Here is a 24032-nt window from a genome sequence, read left to right as displayed (position 1 = left end):
CCTGTTTAAAACAAATTTTAAAATCAATGCAGTAACAGCTAAAAAATGTAATAAATTTCTAAAATTTTTCTAACCTTTTAACAGATACTTTGTGCAGCATGATACCAAGTGCATTACAGGGCAATCTGTATCAATTTTACGATCACAACACATATGCCTAGGAATACAGCGACCATCATCACAAATTATCTTTCCTTCACATGGTTTTTCCCCTGAATTATCATTAAAGAAAGGAAACAAAATAAATCAATACGGAGATCATTTTTACTTTAATGGAGACAGATTAAATTTTCAATACCTCAACTAAAATTATTTTATATAGCAAACATTAATTATTCACATGCCAAACAGTTTTTCATTATAACCTTAACATATTAGGGTTATATATCCTAATAATTTTTGCAAACCTGAACATTAAGTTCAGTATTTCAAATCATTTCCTGAAATGGACCTCAATGGCTGTAAAGAAGATGCTATAAGTAACAAAAAACTGTTTCTTTTGTTGTGATAAAAAAGCATATATAATTTTTGTTACATGTTACTTCATTGAAGTTCTATGCATAATCATGATATGCTATGATAATATTATGATAACAGAAACATACTAGAACATTTTCAAGAGGAATGCAAAGAGTAGTAGTACATAGTCAAATGTAAACAATGGTTTATTACAACTGTTGTAGTAATAAATCATTAATTATTAAACAGTAGAGAAGATACAAGAAATAAGAAAAGCCTCGTGACTACATCATTCTTGATAGTGATATCTTGATGCTGATTCAAGAATACAAGAGTGTGCCAGAGGATATGAAACAGGAAGTGATCATTATTAGTGCTAAACAGGATAAAAATGGATATCACATTGAAAAGAACTATGTAAGAAAGTTTTAAAAATAATTAAAATATGAGAAGCTTTCACAGGTAAACTTTAGACCCGACTATACAAAGCTGTTTGAAAACAAGATTCAAACCTTGGAGTTTCAGTGGCAAATTGAAGACACTGATTGATTCAGCTAGGGAGGTATGTAGTGATACATACCTCTGTCTGTAAGGGTAGAAAAATAAGAATCCCATGATAGACACAAGAAGTTAAAGAAGCAGTTCTGAAAAAGAAGAAAGAATACAAAAAGTCCCTAGCAAACAAGTTGGCAGATGCCTCAAAAGAATACAGAGAAAAATGTAAGAGAGCTATGCTATGAGTAGAAGCAGCTAAATAGGAGGCATGTCATGGGAAGACTTTGGTAAGAATATAGAAAATAAATATCAGTAAGGTGTGCAAAATGTTCTGGAGGCTATTAAAAAACTTAGAAATGGAGAAAAGAGTATATAAAAGGAATCAGAGATGATAAAGGTGACATGAAAACTGAAGATACCCTAGATGCCTGAAGTAATTACATTGAAAGACTATTAAACGAAATTAACAGACAATTAAATGATAACAGAAACATACTAGAACATTTTCAAGAGTAATAGTACATATCAATACTTGCAGTAGAAAAAGCTATCAAAAACTTGAAATGCAGAAAGACAGATGAAGTAGATGATATTTGACCAGAAATGCTTAAGTATGGAGGTATAAGTTTTTGCAGTGGCTGAAATGCATAATTCAGAGAGTCTGGTCAGAAGGTTGAATCCCAGATGATTGGAGTAGAGCTGTAATAGTTCCCATCTATAAATAAAGGGAATAAAGCTGAATGTGAGAATTACAGAGGAATTTTTCTACTCAGTGTTCCAGGTAAGATTTATGCAAGCATACTTGAAAAGAGGTTGAGAAAGGTGGTGGAAAAGAAACTTGGAAAAGAACAAACTGGGTTCTTTTCCAAGTTTCAGGCCAAATAGAGGTGGTCAAGATCAGATTTTCACTTCAGGACAAATAGTTGAGAAATCATGGAAACATAACAAGGATTTCTACTTAAATGTTGTAGATCTGGAAAAGGCATATGACAAAGTGCCCACAGAAAAGCTTTTTAAAACACTACAATTATATGGGGTATATGGAACTTTATACAGAGCAATATAATTAGTCTATATTTAAGTTGTAAGTCAGCAGGAACTAAAGGAAATACAGGAAGACAGTCTGATGCAAAATGAGTTTTTATAGTATTTGAAATGGGAAATACACTGCTTGGAAAGAAGTGAATGGACACCATAGTATGAGGTACAAACAGCCATGGCATCCACCTTAATAAAATGTAGGATCTCCTTTCCTGCAGGGCATATTTTCCACAAGCATACAATAGTGATCAATGGGAATTTTGAACCATTCTTCCTGTAAGGCATGTAATGAGGATCCTGGACTGTTGTGGAGTGCACATCCCTTGACCTTACCTGACATTCCAGTTCATCCCATAGATGTTCGATAGGGTTGAGATCAGGGCTCTGTGGAAGTTAGTCAAGTGTAGTGACATTCATATCCACAAACCATGCAGTTACAGCAGCAGCTTTATGATACAGTGAATCATCTCACTGAAAGAGACAATAGTCAGTTCTGTAGAAACACTACAAAGTAGGAGGCATTGCATTGTCCAGACTCACAACATGGGATCCCATGTTGTGAGTCTCGGTTTGTGCGGATTCATGTTCCAGTCAATGCTCAGAACGCTGCCATGTTAGCTAATGAATGGCAATTTTTACATATTATCCTTTGTAGCACCCTACAGTGATGTTTGGTGAGAGTGGCAGGTCATCCACTGCAGGTAGCACTTGCAGTAGATTCCCTGTACTTCCATCTCAGTATGGTATCCCTGCTGTTGACCTGGGATTGCCCAATTAGTCAAACAGATAGGCCTGAAGTATGGTATTATATTACAATGCTTCTTTCAAACTCCATCAATTCCCTCCTTACACATAATTCTTGTTTAGGTGCTTGTTCATTAGAGCAAATTGTAATAGCTCTGTTTTTGAGGGTGTTAATAAGTTTTTTGAAGAGTGGTGACAGGAGTATATATATATATTGGCTGGTAGGTGAAGGATAGATTGCCCAAGGGAAGACATGTGACTAGTTATGTGAGAGCATGTTGCTCTCTAGCTTAATATATCTCTTAATGATTTGTAACTAAATAGATAATATTAAGATAACTCTAGCTTTCATGTAGTAAGTTTTTTTTTTTCTTTACCAGAGGTCAGGCCAGTAGTTTGAACAGTTGACCAAATTACTGTAACTTTAGCATACCATGTAGATTATAATGTAGCTTGTTTCTTTGTATATATGTGTATACCCAGATGATGACTTGATATGAAGGTCAAAACATTGAGTGATTATTTTGGTTTAAATCAAACTGAAGTTTTACTATAACACGATAGTTGTTTCCATAATTTTTAATAATGAATGCTGATCACCATGCAACCATGAAGGACTGGAATTATGATGTTTAATCAACTGAATATAAGACTGCTGTTCTGAAATGTATTAAAACAGATCAGCCCATTTATCAAAAATGGGATAAGTTGCAGTTACTTAGAATTTGAGAGAAACTAAACAGCAATAACAGAGAAATTTTATCTGTAGATCATAGTTCAAAATAAGATGATCTTGTTTATGGGTTTGATTAAAGATCAGCCCATTTGTCCAAAATAGGATAAGATTCAGTTACATGGAATTTGCGAGATGCCAAATAGCAACAATGGAGGAAATTTAGGAGATGGTAAAGTAGGCTGATTTGATAGTAGGTTGATAGTTTTTGCATTTGACAAAATGTTGAAATTTCTTGACGCTACAAGACACTCAAAAGTGTCTTTAATATGAAACCCAATCCTGTGGAAGTGCAGAGTACACAATATTGAAACAAATTTTAATTTAGGCATCTGAGAGATGGGTTAGAATGTTAGAAACAGCTAATCAAAGATTAGAAACAATAGATATGAGAGTTTTAAGAAAAATCAAGAGGAATGTAAAGATGGCATCATCTCAGATTGCAGAATTTGGAGTTAAATTGACAGTCAACAATAACATCAACCATCAAATGTTTGATGATATTGCTGACTGCCAATTTAACTACATTTAAATGGATATCCCAAAGTTGTCTTTCATCAAAAAAAAATAAATAATTGGAGTTAAATTCTCAGTGTACCCATCTACATGAAGGAAAATTTTAAATTAAAAAAAAAAAAGCACAAGAATTACTGAAGAAAAAAGTGTTTCAAGAATTATTTAAGATATATAGGAAGAAGCTATAAAAAATTGTGTACAAACTGAAGAACAAGCTGCTTTTTTAAACAGGTAATGGATTTTACTATTTATTCACAATTTTACTAAAAATGGCAATTAAATATGGAAATAAATTAGTATGGTGGGAAGTGAGTGAAATACATTTATGTGGAATAAAAGAAACATCAGACAAAAGCCAAGCTAGCAGCACAAGATAGTGTTCAAACCAACTTAACACTGTATTAGCGAATTAGAAATAAATGTTGATCAAATATGATCAACATTATAAAGACCACAGATATGATTTTTCTAAAGAAATTAAAGGAAGAAAAACAGATAACAAATAGCAGAACTATAAAATGAAGAAATCAGCAAAGAATTTGGCATTATGAATATTTAAAACACGAGTAAGCAGAGCTAATCTAAGGTGGCTAGTTGGATGATTATGTCAAAGCAACTAAAATTATGACAAGGAGGTGCGAACCAAGGATGGCATGATAAACATAAGATTAGCAAAGCCAAGTTTCTGAAGCAAAAAGAGGGGGGGGGAGATACCAGAGAAGAAAAATACATGGGTGGACTGATGTAGTTAAGGGTGATTTAGAACTTCAAAGTAAGCAAATTAATCACTATTAATCCATTAGGAAATGTTAATAGTGTCAAGCTGTTAATAGCAACTCATACACCATATATGGACTAATCTAAATGATGATGATGACAACTTAAGTTATAAATCAGCAAGTGAGAATTTAAAGATATACACAAAGATTATCTTTGTTATTATTCACACACACACACACATATATATATATTACGGTTCTCTCATTACACATTACAGGTCTCTTGTTAGAAAATGCTCTAAGATAAGACACTAAAATAAGAGTGTTATAGTTGACTTCTTGCTATAGTAAATTTTCTTTATAACAGTATTGTTTCTATGGGGGTTTGGTTGCCTTCAAAGTACTCTCCTCCCCTTGGTATATACCGCTGTCAGCATTTCCTCCATCCTTTGAAACATTTCTGGAACACTTTTTTACAGATACCATGGTTCAGCTAGCGATTTTTTTTTCATAGAGTCAATCTACTCAAAACATCGACCTTTCAACATCAATTTCAATTTGGGGAATAAAAAAAGTCTGCTGGTGTGAGGTCAGGTGAGTAAGGGCTGTGAAACGCCCATTGGTTCATGTTTCACCAAAAATTGATGGATTGGTAATGATGTGTGTGTGTGTGTGTGGGTGGGTGGGTGCATTATCATGATGAAGCATCCATCTGTTTTCCCTCCAAGCATCAGGCCTTTTTTTTTCCTGATACCCTCACAAAGATGTTGCATTACCTCAAGGATAATAGTCCTTGCAAGAAATTCATGTTGAACAATGCCCTCAGAATTTAAAAAAAAAAGTCATCATCACTTTGACCACACTTATCTAGTTTTTTGAGTCATGGTGACCCTTTTAACACCCACTGTGATGAATGAGCTTTTGTTTCAAAGTCATAGCCGCAAATCCACGTCTCATTCCTGATAATGATGTTTTTTAAAAAGTTTTCACCCTCATAAGCTCGACTGAAAAACTCTTGGCTTGCATCAACTGAAATTTGTTTTTGATCATCAGTCTCAAAAGACAAAGTACAAATTTGGTAGAAATGCAATGCATGCCTCAGTTTTGCATAAGAATCTCATGACAGTTTTTGAAACGTTTACTTCTTAAGCTATCTCACAAACAGTTAAATGAGTTAGAACAGATTACTTCACGAATTTTTGCAACATTTTTGTCAATTTTCAATGTTGAGAGTCATCCTAAACAGGGATCATCATCAACTGAAGTTCGGCCATTTTTGAAACGTTTCTACCACTCATATGTTTGAGTCAGGCCTAAAGCCTCATTCCCAAATGCTGTTTTTAACATTTCAAACATCTTCATGAAAGATATTCCCAGTTTGACACAAAACTTTTGCACAAATTTCTTGATCATTAAAATCACTCATTTTAAGCGCAATAAAAAAACATCACAAGACACACCAAACACATGTTGACACAAACAGAAGTAGTACAATAACTAAGCAAAACATAACATTGCAGTTTTTGCTAGGCTATTTCCCAATGTTGCCACTAAATTGCACTATATGAAGCATGGAGCTAGTAGCACTTGTTGACATGATACTTCAAAAGTTAGGTAACTTCCCAAACAAATCTTGTACACTTCCAATGCATCTCACTAATCTCTAAAAATATACAAATGCATGCAGATTCAATACAAAAGTCAATAAAATGTTGACTTTTGGTATGCATTTAGAATTAAGAGTGAGGGGTAAAGCCCTGGGGTGCTTAAGAGTAAAAGCTGTATAACTGAGAGGAGACCTCCGCATAGCCTTTAAATGAATGCGGAGAACCGACCAGGGCCTTCTGACCTAATGTCCAATCCTAACCTCTCGTGATGCACCCTGTTGGGTATCTACCTAGATACTGAACAAACGAGGATGGGCTGGCAATTTGGGATTTAGCTGACCAAATTGTATTCTTATTGGCTTAAACCAAAATACAAAATGATGGTATAACATGAAAAAATTTTTGGCTGGCTAGGGCGTCGCCCGGTTGAACAAGACCTATGTTGTTTTCACCAGCGAACCAGGGTGAACAGCGAAAAGTCAACTACTGGAACAAATCTGAAAAAACACCCCAACTCAACATCACCAGAGTTAAAGATTGGTTTAGATAAGTAATTAGATAAGTACAAGATTGACATAATAGGGTTGACTGAAACAAAAAAGACAAAAACTGGTGAGATCTTTCTGAGCAATAAATACAAAATGTTATATTCAGGCAATTACTACTAAGGAAAAGAAGGAGCAGCCATTGTATTCAACACAAAATACAAGGCTAATCTTCTTGAATGGCAGGCAGTCTCAAGTAGAGTGATGTGGGCAAATATCAGAATGGGGAACTAGACAATGAGACTTATTTGTGCCTATGATCCCACAGAACGTTCTACTAAGGTAGAAGTGGAGAAATTTTTTGAGGCTTTAGAGAAAGAAACTGACACAATGAAAAAGGAAAAGTTGGTCCTTGTTGGGGATCTAAATAGCAGAGTAGGAAATGATTGTCAGACATACAAAAATATATTGGGAAAATTTGGAGAAAAGAGCAAAGCTAATAATAATTGCAAATACCTGTAGGATTTCTTCTCAGAACATAGACTGGTTATTACTAACACCATGTTCCAACATAAAAATGTGCACAAATTCACATGGAGAGAAGAGGCAAGAAATAAGAAAAGTCTCATTGACTATGTTATTGTTGATAGTGATGTTTTCTCCTTGGTGCAGGACACCAGAGTATACAGAAGATTTGAAATTGGAAGTGATCACTATTTAGTCTTGAGCAGGATGAAATTGAATTTCATATTGAAAAGAATAACATGTAAGAAAGTTTAAAAACAAATAAAAATTGAGCAGCTCTCAGATGTGAACTGTAGACTAAAATACACAAAGATTATTGAAGAAAAAATGAAAAGAGTTTGAAAAGTGGAACCAAACCTTGGAGATTCAGTGGCAATCCTTGAAGAAAACCTTGATTGATTCAGCCAGAGAGACATGTGGTGAGGTTGTCTGCAAGGATAGAAAAATCAGAACTCCACGGTGGACACAGGAAGTTAAAGAGGCAGTGAAAGATAAGAAGAAAGCATATCAAAAGTCGAGAATACAGAGACAAACGTAAGAAAGCTAAAAACTGTGTAAAACTAGCTAAAAAAAGTCATGGGAGGACTTGGGCAAGAACATAGAAAATAAATATCAAGAAGGTAGCAAAATATTTTGGAGAGTGTTGAAGAAGCTTAGAAATGAAGGAAAGAGTGCAGTAAAAGGAGTTAGAGATGATAAAGGTGACATGAAAACTGGAGAAAAAGATATCCTTGAAGTATGAAATAATTACTTCGAGAAATTGCTAAATGAAACAAGCAGTGATAGCACAGTGGTAAAAAACACTCAACAGGCATACAGTCAGGAATACACATCCATACTTGAAGTAGAAAAAGACATCCAAGGCTTGAAATGTGGAAAGGCAGCAGGAGTAGATGATATTCGACCAGAAATGCTCAAGTATGGTGGTATAAAAGTCTTACAGGTGGCTGCACTGCATAGTTCTGAAGGCCTGGACAGAGGGACGAATTCCAGGTGATGGGAGTACAGCTCTAATAGTACCCATATATAAAAAGGGAAATAAAACTGAATGTGAGAATTACAGAGGTATTGCTCTACTGAGTGTTCCTGGTAAGATATATGCAAGTATACTTGAGAAATGGTTGAGAAGAATTGTGGAAGAAAAGCTTCATGAAGCAGGAACAGATCTTCACTTCATGACAAATAGTTGAGAAATCAAGGGAATATAACAAAGATCTGTATTTAAGTTTTGTCGATCTGGAAAAGGCATATGACAAGGTGCCAAGAGAGAAGCTATTCAATACGCAACAGTTATATGGTGTCAATGGGGGCATTATATCAAGCAATACTTGGTCTTTATTTGAGTTGTAAGTCAGCAGTTACAATTGAAGGAAGTACAGGAAAATGGTTTAATGTTAAATCTGGTGTGAGACAAGGATGTATGTTATCCCCGCTGTTATTCATTATCTATATGAATCACATTACGAAGGAAAGTGGTATTAAACATGATATCAAAATTGGCAATGTTAATGTCAGCTCTTTGCTTTATGCAGATGATGTTATACTTCTAAATAAATCTGCTACAAGTCTGCAAAATTACCTGACTAAACTGAATAACTGTTGTAATAGATATGGTATGAAGGTCAGCAATAAAAAGACAAAGACAATGAAAATAGGCAGAATCACTGAAAATGTCAACTGCGTTGTGAATGGAGAACCTGTGGAACAAGTAAAACATTTCAGCTACTTAGGCACGATTTTTAGTGAAGATGGTAAATTAAATATGGAAATAGACAACAGAATCAACAAAGCTGGTATGGTAGGAAATCAACTGAATAAATTCATACAGAATAAGAGAGAAATTAGTTGGAACACTAAATTAGCTGTATACGAGACAATGTTCAAACCAGTTTTAACTTATGGATCTTAGAGCTGGATCAGAAGTAAAACACTTGACCAAAGACTAGAGACTGCAGATATGAGAGTCCTTAGAAAGATTAGAGGCATGAACAGATGGCATCAATGGTAATATCATATTAAAAACGAGGATATAGGAAAGAACTTGACATTGTCGGCATTCAGGAATGCATTAGCAGAGCTAATCTCAGGTGGTATGGTCATTTAAATAGAATGGGTGATGAAAGATTAGCAAAAAAAAGTGTTTTCTGCCAAGTTGGCAGGAAAACGACCCAGAGGAATACTGATAATATCGGAGTCCTGACAAGTAACAAACTAATCTGGAGGAAAATTGTAGATAGGAAGTTAGTAATGATGTAAATTTTTCATGTAATACATCATATCCTGTACATCCCTGGAGGGTACATGGTAATGGAATTTGATGATGATTAAAGCCCTAGAACATCAGTAAACTCATAGGCATAATATTAAGTATATTATGCCTATGAGTTGTGTATGTACTTGGACAAGTTTTCTGTTTTGTAAGAGGAAAAAATTAGGCTAGTTTTTCTGTTTCACAAGAAGAAAAAATTCTACAATCACCATTGGAGTTGAACTAACTTGATCTGTGTTTCAAACTTTTGCAAATGTTCATGTTTTTTAAGGAGATTCAAACCAAAGTATGTCTAAGATTACAGAGGTATATGCCAATCTTTCAAATCCACCAGACACACCATGATGATGACACACTGAGATAGGTTGTATATCTTTATGTAAACTTTTATATAAAGATATGCAAATACTCAGAAGATAAGCAATTTGAGAAACATCTGAATGTTAACCTACTAATTCTGATACACTTTAACAATTTAAATATGAGTATATAATATATCAGTTCATCCCAAAGGTAATGTCATATTTTATACTATACTTGTTTATGTGTCTCAGCTTCTCTAAACACGAATTTTTAAAGCTTTATAAGTATTGCTAAGCTCAGGCGGCCTCATTCTAAGGAATTCCACCTTGCATACTATGGAGATCACTAAAGAGCACATTAGGCACATCATGCTTTATAAGTTCATAAAAGGCAACAAAGCTGTTGTAAAAAATGTGCAAAAGTGCCATCAATGGTTCCAATAATTTTAACAAGGGGGGGGAGAGTTTGAAAGACTACCCTCACTCTGGGTGCCATGTCTTTCTCAATAATGATATCAAGAAGATTTAGAGTAAAACTGCTGAAGATTTAGCAAAAGATCTTAATTCATCGACCATCCATCACCATTTACAAGAACTTAAAATAGTGTCTAAGCTCGGCAAATGCATTCCTCACGAACTGACGAACAACAATCGAAGAGAGCGTGTTTCAACATTTGCACTACTCTCCATTCTTAAGAAATTCAATCTCCATTTTTGAGTCGTGTAGTCACCAGTGATGAAAAGTGGATACTTTACAAGAATGTTAAGCGCCAAAGGAAGTGGGTTCATTCAGGGGAACAGGCTAAACCTCAGCCAAAACAAGACCTTCACCCTCAGAAGGTTATGTTACACGTTTGGTGGAATATGGCTGGTATTATACACTTTGAACTCATGCCACAAAACCAAACAATCACAGCTAAAGCATACTGTGAACAACTCGATCAATTGAAAGGGTGTGTTGTTTTTCACCACGATAACGCACACCCTCATAGTGAAAGAATCACCTGTACCAAGATTGAGGGGCCGGCTGGGGAAAGCTTATAAATCCTCCTGACCTTGCACCTTCATATTATCATTTATTTTGAAGTTTGCAACATTTCATTAATGAAAAACAATACAATACATTAGAGACCCTGAAATTGAGCCTATGCAACTTCTTTGTCTCAAAACCTCCTGAATTCTACAGAAATGGCATTATGAAGCTTTCACAATGTTGGAAGAGCATTACTGATTCAAATGAAGAATATATACTCAATTAAATTACTAATTTATCTTTTATATCCTTTCAGAACTTAATACTAAAGACAATATTACTTTTGGGATGACCTGATAAATATAAAAAGTACTAACCACAAATTGCAGATGATTCATCATCTTTTCCAGGACAATCTGGATACCCATCACATTGATAACGACGTGGAATGCACAAAATTTTTCCACATGGAATGAAAGACTCATGACACTTCTTTTTTTCTTAAAAAAAAAAGTCATCCCAACATGTTATATAAACTATACAAACACATAAATATATATGTCAAAAATTGTTTGTAAAATATAGCTGGTTAAAAAAGTAAGCGTCTGTATGTAATAAAGAAAAGAAATATTACTATTTAATGCTTAGTATAATCACAAATATACAGTTCATCTCAGATACAAAACCAAAAAATTATGGTTATTCAATTTATATAAACCAATTTACAAAATTGTGCATCACTTCGTTAGTTCTTTGCCCTCACTAAAATAATAAAACTTGATCATTAGTTAAAATTTTAGACAAAATTTTCTTCCATACAGGCTCTGGACATTACCATCATCATCATCAAATTCCTGCCATGTACCCTCAAGGGTTGTTCAGGATATGACAGTACTACATGAAAAAATTACATCATTACTAACTTCCTATCTACAATTTTCCTCCAAATCAGTCTGTAACTTTTCAAGACTCCAAAATTATCAGATCTTATATTTCTATTGTCTAAGGCACTTTGTACCGTATCAATCCACCTATATCTTGGTCTTCCTCTGGGTCGTTTTCCTGCCAACCTGGCAGAGAACACTTGTTTTGCTAATATTTCCTCTCCCATTCTATTTAAATGACCATACCACCTGAGATTAGCTCTGCTAACGCATTCCTGGATGCTGACAATGTCAAGTTCTTTCCTAATATCCTCATTTTTAATATGATATTGCCATTGATGCCATCTGTTCACGCCTCTAATCTTTCTCAGGACTCTCATATCTGCAGTCTCTAGTCTTTGGTCAAGTGTTTTACTTCTGACCCAGCTCTCGGATCCATAGGTTAAAACTGGTTTGAACACTGTCTTGTATACAGCTAATTTAGTGTTCCGACTAATTTCTCTCTTATTCCATATGAATTTATTCAATTGACTTCCCACCATACCAGCTTTGCTGATTCTGTTGTCTATTTCTATATTTAATTTACCATCTTCAGTAAAAATCGTGCCTAAGTAGCTGAAAAGTTTTACTTGTTCCACAGGTTCTCCATTCACAACACAGTTGACATTTTCAATGATTCTGCCTATTTTCATTGTCTTTGTCTTTTTATTGCTGACCACCATACCATATCTATTACAACAGCTATTCGATTAAGTCAGAGAATCTTGCAGACTTGTAGCGGATTTATTTAGAAGTATAACATCATCCGCATAAAGCAAAGAGCTGACATTAACATCTCCAATTTTGATATCAGGTTTAATACCACTTTCCTTCATAATGTGATCCATATAGATAATGAATAACAGAGGGGATAATGTACATCCTTGTCTCACACCAGATTTAACATTAAACCATCTTCCTCTACTTCCTTCAATTCTAACTGCTGACTTACAACTCAAATAAAGACTAAGTATTGCTTCATATAATGCCCCATTGACACCATATAACTGCAGCGTATTGAATAGCTTCTCTCTCTTGGCACCTTGTCATATGCCTTTTCCAAATCGACAACACTTAAATACAGATCTTTGTTATATTCCCATGCTTTCTCGACTATTTGTCGTAAAGTGAAGATCTGATCCTGACAGCCTCTATTTGGCCTGAATCCAGCTTGTTCTTCACCAAGCGTTTCTTCCACAATTCTTCTCAACTGTTTCTCAAGTATACTTGCATAGATCTTGCCAGGAACACTCAGTAGGGAAATACCTCTGTAATTCTCACATTCAGTTTTATTTCCCTTTTTATATATGGGTACTACGAGAGCTCTACTCCAATCATCGGGAATTCATCCCTCTGTCCAGGCTTTCTGAACTATGCAGTGCAGCCACTGTAAGACTTTCATACCACCATACTTCAGCATTTCTGGTCGAATATCATCTACTCCTGCTGCCTTTCCACATTTCAAGCCTTTGATGGCTTTTTCTACTTCGAGTATGGATATGTATTCCTGACTGTATGCCTGGTCAGTGTTTTTTATCACTGTGCTGCCATTACTGCTTGTTTCATTTAGCAGTTTTTCAAAGTATTTACTCCATACTTCAAGGATATCTTTTTCTCCCATTTTCATGTCACCTTTATCATCTCTAACTCCTTTTACAGCACTCTTTCCTCCATTCCTAAGCTTCTTCAACAACCTCCAGAATATTTTCCCACCTTCTTGATATTTATTTTCTATATTCTTGCCAAAGTCCTCCCATGACTTTTGTTTAGCTAGTTTTACACACTGTTTAGCTTTCTTACATTTGTCTCTGTATTCTGTAAGAGAGTAAAAGCTGACTTATTTGCCAGGAACTTTTGATATGCTTTCTTCTTTTCCTTCACTGCCTCTTTAACTTCCTGTGTCCACCAGGGAGTTCTGATTTTTTTATCCTTGCACACAACCCTCTCTGGCAGAATCAATCAATGTTTTCTTCAGAGTTTGCCACTGAATCTCCAAGGTTTGATTCCTGTTTTCAAACTGTTTCATTTTTTCTTCAATAATCTTTGTGTATTTTTGTCTACAGTTCACATCTGAGAGCTGCTCAACTTTTATTCGCTTTAAAACTTTCTTACATGTTATTCTTTTCAATATGAAATTCAATTTTATCCTGCTCAAGACTAAATGGTGATCACTTCCAATTTCAAATCCTCTGTACACTCTGGTGTCCTGCACCAGGGAGAAAACATCACTATCAACAATAACATAGTCAATGAGACTTTTCTTATTCCTAGCCTCTTCTCTCCATGTGAATTTGTGCACATTTTTATGTTGGAACATGGTGTCAGTAATAACCAGTCCATGTCCTGAGCAGAAATCAAACAGATATTTGCCATTATTATTAGTTTTGCTCTTTTCTCCAAATTTTCCCAAAATATTTTTGTATGTCTCACAATCATTTCCTACTCTGCTATTTAGATCCCCAACAACGACCAACTTTTCCTTTTTCATTGTGTCAGTTGCATTTTCTAAAGCGTCAAAAAATTCCTCCACTTCTACCTTAGTAGAACCTTCTGTGGGACCATAGGCACAAATAAGTCCTCATTGTCCAGTTCCCCATTCTCATATTTGCCCACATGACTCTACTTGAGACTGACTGCCATTCAAGAAGATTAGCCTCGTATTTTGTGTGAACACTATGGCTACTCCTTCTTTTCCTTGATTGTCATTGCCTGAATATAACATTTTGTATTTATTGCTCAGAAAGATTTCACCAGTTTTGGTCTTTTTTTGTTTCAGTGACCCCTATTATGTCGATCTGGTACTTATCTAATTCCTCGGCTAGCTCCATTTCTTTTCCATTCAGGCTTCGTACGTTGATAGTACCGATCTTTAACTCTGGTGATGTTGAGTTGGGGTTTGTTTTCAGATTTGTTCCAGTAGCTGACTTTTCGCTGTTCGCCCTGGTTCCCTGGCGAAAACAACGGGAGCCTTGTTTAACCGGGCGACGCCCCAGCCGGCATGAAATTTTGTCATGTTGTACCATCATTTTTATTTTGGTTTAACCAATAAGAATACAATTTGGTCGGCTAAATCCCAATTGCCAGCCCATCCTCGTTCGTTCAGTATCAAAGTAGATACCCAACAGGGTGCACCACGAGAAGGTGAGGATTGGACATTAGGTCAGAAGCCCTGGTCGGTTCTCTGCATTCCTTTAAAGGCTATGTGGAGGTCTCCTCTTAGTTATACAGCTTTGACCCTTAAGCACCCCTCTGGACATTACCTGCTTATGTAAATGTCTCAAAATAATAAACATTAATTAAAAACTAAAAATTCTATGAGAAATACCATGTCGACATAGGTAGTGCCAAGGAAAGGAGGGAGTATCTATAACATTCAACACCAAGACAAAGATAAACTGCTTCAATGGCAGGTGATTTCAAGTACATTGATATGAATACGAAAATATTTTGGGAAAATTTAGAGAAAACAGCAAATCTAATAATAATGGCAAATACCTGTGGGATTTCTGCTCAGGACATGGGCTAGTTATTACTAACACCAGTTTCCAACATAAAAATGTGCACAAATTCACATGGAGAGAAGATGCAAAAAACAAGAAAAATCTCATTGACTATGTTATTGTTGATAGTGATGCTTTTCCACTGGTGCAGGACACCAGAGTGTACAAAGAATTTGTAATTTGAAGTGATCACTATTTAGTCTTCAGCAGGATAAAATTGAATTGCATGTTGAAAAGAATAACATGTAAGAAAGTTTTAAAGTGAATAAAAGTTAAGCAAGTCTCAGATGTGAACTGTTGACTAAAATACACAAATATTATTCAAGAAAAAATGAAAGAGTTTGAGAACAGGAACCAAACCTTGGAGATGATTCAGTGGCAAACTCTGAAGAAAACATTGTTTGATTCTGCCAGAGAGGCATGTGGTGAGGTTGTCTGCAAGGATAGAAAAATCAGAACTCCATGGTGGACACAGGAAGTTAAAGAAGTAGTGAAAGATAAGAAGAAAGCATATTAAAAGTTCCTGGCAAATAAGTCAGCTTGTGCTCTTAGAAAATATAGAAACAAATGTAAGAAAGCGAAACACTGTGTAAAACTAGCTAAACAAAAGTCATGGGAGAACGTTGGCAAGAACATAGAAAATAAATATCAAGAAGATGGTAAGATATTCTGGAGGTTGTTGAAGAAGCTTAAAAATGGAGGAAAGAGTGCTGTAAAAGGAATTAGAGATGATAAAGGTGACAAAAAAACAGGAGAAAAAGATATCCTTGAAGTATGGAGTAATTACTTCAAAAAATTGCTAAACGAAACAAGCAGTGATAGCACAGTGTTTAAAAACACTCAACCAGCATACATATCCATACTTGAAGTAGAAAAAGCCATCAAAGGCTTAAAATGTGGATAGGCAGCAGGAGTAGATGATATTCGACCAGAAATGCTAAAGTATTGTGGTATAAAAGTCTTACAGTGGCTGCACTGTATAGTTCAGAAAGCCTGGACAGAAGGACAAATTCCTGATGATTGGAGTAGAGCTCTAATAGTACCTATATATAAAAAGAGAAATAAAAACTGAATATGAGAATTACAGAGGTATTTCCCTACTGAGTGTTCCCAGCAAGATCTAAGCAAGTATACTTGAGAAACAGTTGAGATGAATTGTAGAAGAAAAGCTTGGCGAAGAAAGCTGGATTCTGGCCAAATAGAGGCTGTCAGGATCAGATCTTCACTTTACGACAAATAGTTGAGAAAGCATTGGAATAACAAAGATCTGTATTTAAGTTTTGTCGATCTGGAAAAGCATATGACAAGGTGCCAAGAGAGAAGCTATTCAATACGCAACAGTTATATCGTGTAAATGGGGCATTATATCAATCAATTCTTTGTCTTTATTTGAGTTGTAAATCAGCAGTTAGAATTAAAGTACAGGAAAATGGTTTAATGTTAAATCTGGTGTGAGACAAGGATGTATGTTATCCCCACTGTTATTCATTATCTATATGGATCACATTATGAAGGAAAGTGGTATTAAACATGATATCAAAATTGGAGATGTTAATGTCAGCTCTTTGCTTTATGCGGACGATGTTATACTTCTAAATAAATCCGCTACAAGTTTGCAAGATTCCCTGACTAAATTGAATAACTGTTGTAATGTTGGTATGGTATGAAGGTCAGCAATAAAAAGACAAAGACAATGAAAATAGGTAGAATCGTTGAATCGAGTGTGTTGTGAATGGAGAACCTGTGGAACAAGTAAAACATTTCATCTACTTAGGCATGATTTTTACTGAACACGGTAAATTAAATATGGAAATAGACAACAGAATCAACAAAGCTGGCATGGTAGGAAGTCAACTGAATAAATTCATATGGAATAAGAGAGAAATTAGTCGGAACACTAAATTAGCTGTATACAAGACAGTGTTCAAACCAGTTTTAACTTATGGATCTGAGAGCTGGGTCAGAAGTAAAACACTTGATCAAAGACTAGAGATTGCAGATATGAGAATCCTGAGCAAGATTAGAGAGGTGAATAGATGGCATCAATGGCAATATCATATTAAAAACGAGGATATTAGGAAAGAACTTGACATTGTCAGCATCCAGGAATGCATTAGCAGAGTTAATCTCAGGTGGTATGGTCACTTAAACAGAATGGGCGAGGAAAGATTAGCAAAACAAGTGTTCTCTGCCAGGTTGTCAGGAAAATGGCCCAGAGGAAAACCAAGATATAGGTGGATTGATACGGTATGAAGTGCCTTAGACGACAGAAATATAAGATCTGATAATATTGGAGTCTTGACAAGCAACGGACTGATTTGGAGGAAAATTGTAGATAGGAAGTTATCAATGATGTAAATTTTTCATGTAGTACTATCATATCCTGTACATCCCTTGAGGGTACAAATCAGGAATTTGATGATGATGATATGAATAAATTTCAAATTGGGATGGGTTGTTTGGAATTACAGCTAAAGTAAATAAGGCACGAAGTGTATATTATATATGTTAATTTGTGTGTGTGTGTGTATTCTTCTGGATGGTTTGCTTCTTTTCCAGGAAGAAAAACCTGCTGTTCCTATATAAGACCAACTAACTCATTTTCCGCTGAATAAATCTTATAAAGGTTCTTTGCATCCTAGACAGGATTCAAATATACATCTTTCCAGCCAAAGAACATCATCATTGCCAAGTCAGTTACTGAGGCTCTTTAAAATGGGTAATTGAATGATGTAATTATTTGTGCTTTGGTAACACAGAAAGTTCTAGTAATGAAATGAAGTCAGAAAACGCACTGATGTAAAGAAAAAGATGACTCATGTTGAAAATCTCAACAGCAATGTAGGAAATAAATCCCAAACATATAGAAATGTTTTAGAAAAATATGAAAAAAAAAAAATAATAATCATGGTAAGTATGTGCCAAATTTCTGTTTGCACATGAACTAGTCATTACAAAAACATTTCATCATAAAGATGCACATTAATTCATATAGAGAGAACACACACACAAGAAATAAAAAAGATCTTATTGGGTAATGTTATTGCAGATAATAATATCTTCAATACTAGTTCAGGCTATAAGACTATACAGGGATTTCATGATAATTTAATTTTGAGCAGGATAAAAATGAGTATAATACTGAAAAGAAAAAAAAAAGTACGAAAGTTTTAACAAGAATCAAAGTCATGCAGCTTTCAGGTATGTAGATTCAAATATTATTTAGAGGGAAAAAAAAGTTTAAAAACAAGTATCAAAACTCAGACTTAATGAAAATCTGAAGAAAAAGAAAACACTGATTCAGTCATGTGGTGTCTATAATGCCAAATATCAGAAAAAAAACATGATAATAGACTCAAGAAATAAAGCAGTCCCGAAACGTTCTTGACAACGAAGTCATCTTTAAAAGACAGAGAGAAAAATGTCCAGTAGCTAAAAAAATGTAATAGAAAGACTAGGAAGAATACAGAAAAATATCATGAAAGTGGCAAAATGTTCTGTAACTTTTGAAAAAGCTTAGAAGTGGAGGATAAAGTATTGTAAGACATCTAAGATTATAAAGACAACCTAAAAAGCTGAAGATGCCCCTTCTAGATGGCATGAATAATTTTACTGAAAAACTGTTAAAGGAAATAAGCAATGAAACAACAGTAGAAGAAAATATACATGAGAAATGCAATCAGGAGCAATTATAAATCTGCACTCAGGAAAAACTCATACAAATCTGCATTTAAAAAAAAAAAGCAACTGAAATAGTGATATTCAAGATATGCTCAAATATGAAAGCATAGTTTTACAGTAGCTACAATGCATAATTCAGAAGGGCTAGTCAGAAGGTCAAATTCCAGATAACATAGATGGCATAGAGTGCCCACCTATTAAAGAAAAAGAAAAGAAAAAAAAGAAAAAAAAAAAAAAGGAGGGTGGTATAAATGTGAATGTATGAATTAAAAGAATTTCTATACTGAGTGTTCCAAGTAAGATTTTTTTTTTTATGTAAGCATGTTTGAGATGAAGCTAAGAAAAACTGTACAAGAAAAAAAAACAGAAACTTGGGAAAGAACATGCTAGGTTAAGTTCATGCAGGTTGTAAGGAGCACTTCCTTAGTTTAAGAAAAACAAAGGTGGTGTTCACTATAATGAACTTGAGAGACTGCACAAATAGTTTCTTGGGGGGGGGGGGGGGATTTCCTGCAGAACAGCAGTGTGCTATGAGGATTAAGTTTGTACTTTTCAGTAGTTGGTTATACTGTATACGTTTGTTAAAATGGTGTTTGCTATACTGACAGATGATGTATTTCATATAACAAGGATTTTTTAAGTTTTGTAGGCCTGAAAAAAAAAAAAAAACATAAGGTGTCAATGGAATATTATTATAACAGAGCAATAGAAATAGCCAATAATTAAATTATAAGTGAACGCCTGACATGATTATTGATACAAACCAAAAGCATCCTTATAATTTTATGTTGAGCCATCAAAAGATGGTTCAATGTAAAAACAGGTGTAAGGAAGAGTGCATGGTAGGACAAATGTTATTCATCATCTATATTACTATTATCAGACTACAAAGGAGACAATACATCAATCACACCAGCTGTCATATGTTCTTAAACTTGTATACACTAGATTAAATCACCACATCAAAAACAAACTGTTCTACTCGCTCACTGAATTGCCAAAGAAAAATTTTGCACTGAGCCCTTAAGCACACACAAACTTTACTTCCACAGATGTTCCCTTATTCCTCTCTTCACCTTCTATATAATGAAAAATTTCATTATATAGAAGGTCTCATCATTTAATATCCTATAATACCATTTCAAAAGTTTATAAGCCTCAATCATGTCGCAGACCTTTCTCCAGTTTACAAGTGTCTGTAGTCCACGTACTCTCAATCTGTGCTCATAATTTACATTCCATAATCCCAATATCATCTTCATAAATTTTATTTGCAGCCTGGACTACTTTGTGCAGATTTGGTATTCTAGGTTCTGAAGGTATAAAGAACCCAGAATACCAAATCTGCACAAAGTAGTCCAGGTCATGTCAAGAAGAAGCAAAATGTTCATTTCAGCATTACAATTATCCTCTGAGTTTTATTTGGATAAATACAACTGGAAATATCATTATGCCAAACTGCACAACTCTGCACTTACTAACATAGAACTGAAAGTCATTATCATTTACCACAGTCCAGCCTATGCACATCATTCTGTAAGTACTGTATATAAACAACATCCCTGTTGAAAATTTTTCCCATTTGGTTATAAATTAAAGATGCCAAGAAATTATATTCTTGGTTTCATCCTTTATCCAAGTGTAAGCAACAAAGTTCGTGCATGAAGTAACTTCATGCTCAAACATATATAGAAGCTGATGACTTCATGAGCAAACATATATAGAGGCTGATGACTTCATATCAATTGCCTTATTATCCTATAATGCTATGCATTATAGGAAGGGCCACTACCCAGACCACTTTCCATTACTTCAACCTTTCTTTAATTTATAATATAACCAAGTGGAAAAACTTTCAGCATCTATCTCTAATCCAGAGTATTTTAATAATAAGGTATGACACCTTTTGGCTACTTGTATATGGAAATATAACTTCTGCATTACTTCAACCTTTGAAACTGGTCTGGGTAGTGGCACTTACCATAATGCATAGCATTATACATGTCTGGTTCACATTATATATGTGCTTTGCATTATGGGTACCAAGGCAGTTGAAGTCATCAGCCTCTATATACATGTCTGTAAGGATATGTGCTTTGCATTATGGGTACTAAGGCAGTTGTCATCAGCCTCTATATACATGTCTGTAAGGATATGTGCTTTGCATTATGGGTACTAAGGCAGTTGTCATCAGCCTCTATATACATGTCTGTAAGGATATGTGCTTTGCATTATGGGTACTAAGGCAGTTGATGTGAAGTCATCATCCTCTATATACGAGTTGTCTTGTCAAGAAGTTACTTCATGTGCAAACTTTGCTTACACTTGGATAAAGAATGAAGCCAAGAATATAACTTCACATCAACTGCCTTAGTACCCATAATGCAAAGCACATATCCTTACAGACATGTATATAGAGGCTGATGACTTCACATCAATTGCCTTAGTACCCATAATGCAAAGCACATATCCTTACAGACATGTATATAGAAGCTGATGACTTCACATCAACTGCCTTAGTACCCATAATGCAAAGCACATATATAAGGTGAACCAGACATGTATAATACTATGCATTATGGTAAGTGCCACTACCCAGACCAGTTTCAAAGGTTGAAGTAATGCAGAAGTTATATTTTCACATACAAGTAGCCAAAAGGTGTCATACCTTATTATTAAAATACTCTGGATTAGAGATAGATGCTGAAAGTTTTTCCACTTGGTTATATTATAAATTAAAGAAAGGTTGAAGTAATGGAAAGTGGTCAGTTGATGTGAAGTCATCAGCCTCTATATATGAGTTGTCTTGTCATGAAGTTACTTCATGTGCAAACTTTGCTTACACTTGGATAAAGAATGAAGCCAAGAATATAACTTCACATCAACTGCCTTAGTACCCATAATGCAAAGCACATATCCTTACAATATAATTTCTTGGCATCTTTAATTTATAAACAATATCCCTGATTTACCTGCCTATCTTCACTTCACCGGCAAAGGTCCTTCCCAATATCATTAATGTTATCATCAATCAAATTCCTGAATTTACCCTCAAAGGGTGTACAAGTTGAAAAAAATGGTCCAAGGACTGATTCCATAGAGTACACTACTGTATGCAACAGCCTTTCATGTGCAGTACCCTATCAAATATTTAGCAAAGCCTAACAGTATCATAGTTTATCCAACTCAGCCATAACATAAAATATGAGCAAACTACTCAAACATGACCACTCTTCAGTAAAAACATGGCGTTCCTTGCAAAGTATAGCATGTCTGTCAACTCATTTCTGTATGTGAGTTCTTACCACCTTCTCTAAAATCTTCACTACCACTCCAAAGATACTGATAGATCAGTAGTTTCACACACTAGTTTTCAAACCATCCTTATAAAACAGAACCATCGTACATTCTTTCCATTCCTGTAGGATCTTTCCCAAGCTAAGACTGATTAATCAGTTTGGTAGAACATTCCTTTAGCACATATGTACTGATACCCCACCTGTCCTATTGACGAATTCTTATCTAAGTTATGCAACAGCTCTAGAGCTTCCTCACGTACCTCTCTCTCTCTCTCTCTTCATTCAATGTAGTGGTAGCACTGTACACCATGTTACATAACCAGACTGACAGAACAATCACATCTACTTCTGACCCAAATGAGGTCAGAAGCATTCAGTAAAGTTATTCTTCCACAATTTCTTTCTTTCATTTATTTGCAGCAAAATTATAAAATTCTTTTGGGTTGTAATTAGTTTGCATAGCAAATTTGTTTCATACTCTTTGGTTTTTGTACATGGTGTACAGTGCTACCACTACATTGAATGAAGAGAGAGAGAGAGAGGTGCGTGAGGAAGTTCTAGAGCTGTTGCATAACTTAGATAAGAATTCGTCAATAGGACAGGTGGGATATCAGTACATATGTGCTGATATGCACTTTAAGTATTTCATAACTCCTTTTATATTATTTTCACAATAGTCATGGATCACATTATAAAGGAAAGTGTTATAGGTATTAAAACTAATCAAATGTTAAACTTTGTTCTTACTTTATGAAATGATGTTATACTTCTAAATAAATCCAGTATGTCTTCATTTAAATGCAGGTAAACTGCTATCTGAAACCAAGCAATACTTGTGATCATGTTGACAAAGTTTTGGAAGTTGTGTTAATTTTTTTTTTTTTTTAAATAGCAATTCCTAGAGAGCATATCTTTAATAAACTTCAGTTCTTGCTAAATTATTAAATTTGGCATTCAGGAAGGAGTGTGCACCAATTTCAAGTTTCACTGTAAACTGGATGGTAACTGTTTGATACAAAATCTAAAAGTGATTAGTCTACTGCTACCGAGTTCCCAGATTATCAGATAGTCTATACAGTGGACACGCTCGTAAGTGAAACTTTTTTGTGGTGAATCATTTAGCACTTTGGAGATTCAAATTCCTCCTTAAAAAGTTGTGACACCTGGTGAGGTGTCTCAACCCAGTGGGATGTCAGGGATCTCCAGAAAAAACTGTCAATTAGAATGTTGTGGAGCCTGCATAATGATAAATGCGTACCTCCATGAACATGTTCAGATGTTATTCAAGTTCTCAATGAGTGGCTTAAAAAAAAAAACATTACCCTCCAAGAAAAAACAAAATTCCAAGACCCCCCCCCCCGCCTAACACACACACAATACTGCAATAAGATTTTGAGAAGCAGCTATTTTAGCATTTATATTAATGGAATTAAATAACCTAAGATTTGCTGATGATATTCTTACTATTAAAAGATTTAAAAGAAATGATAGATCTAATTAAATCACTAGAAATTGGATTAAACATTAATTATGAGAAAACCAAAATAATGACAAACCGAAAATGATATGATGAAAGGTACAGCATTATTAAGGTAAACAATACAGAAATTGAAATAGTAGATCACTGTGCTTACTTAGGAAAATTGTTAACAATGAAGAAACAAGGAGTCATGGAAGAAGTGAAAAAATGAACAGGAATGGGATGGCCAGCTTTTGGAAAATTGAAGAGATTTTTTAAAGAGCAAAATAACACCTGTGAAC

The 24032-nt window shown here is 34.8% G+C and overlaps 1 protein-coding gene across 1 annotated transcript in view; it reads right to left on the bottom strand.

Moving 5' to 3' along the window:
* Window positions 1-24032, bottom strand: part of LOC150105949 (uncharacterized) — a 140557-nt gene that overhangs the window by 67588 nt on the left and 48937 nt on the right. The window contains exons 5-6 of the mRNA XM_090393711.1: window positions 11246-11368; window positions 75-212 (exon numbers count right to left, since the gene is read on the bottom strand). Of these exons, the coding sequence (XP_090249837.1) occupies window positions 75-212; window positions 11246-11368 (261 nt within the window). The remainder of the gene's footprint in view (window positions 1-74; window positions 213-11245; window positions 11369-24032) is intronic.

This window comes from Typopeltis vanoorti, chromosome 6 (genome assembly GCF_054136105.1).
Source record: "Typopeltis vanoorti isolate ZY-2024b chromosome 6, IOZ_Tvanoo_1.0, whole genome shotgun sequence".
NCBI lineage: Eukaryota > Metazoa > Arthropoda > Arachnida > Uropygi > Thelyphonidae > Typopeltis > Typopeltis vanoorti.
Note: the sequence above shows the minus strand (reverse complement) of the source record. Positions and strands in the feature narration are given on the sequence as shown.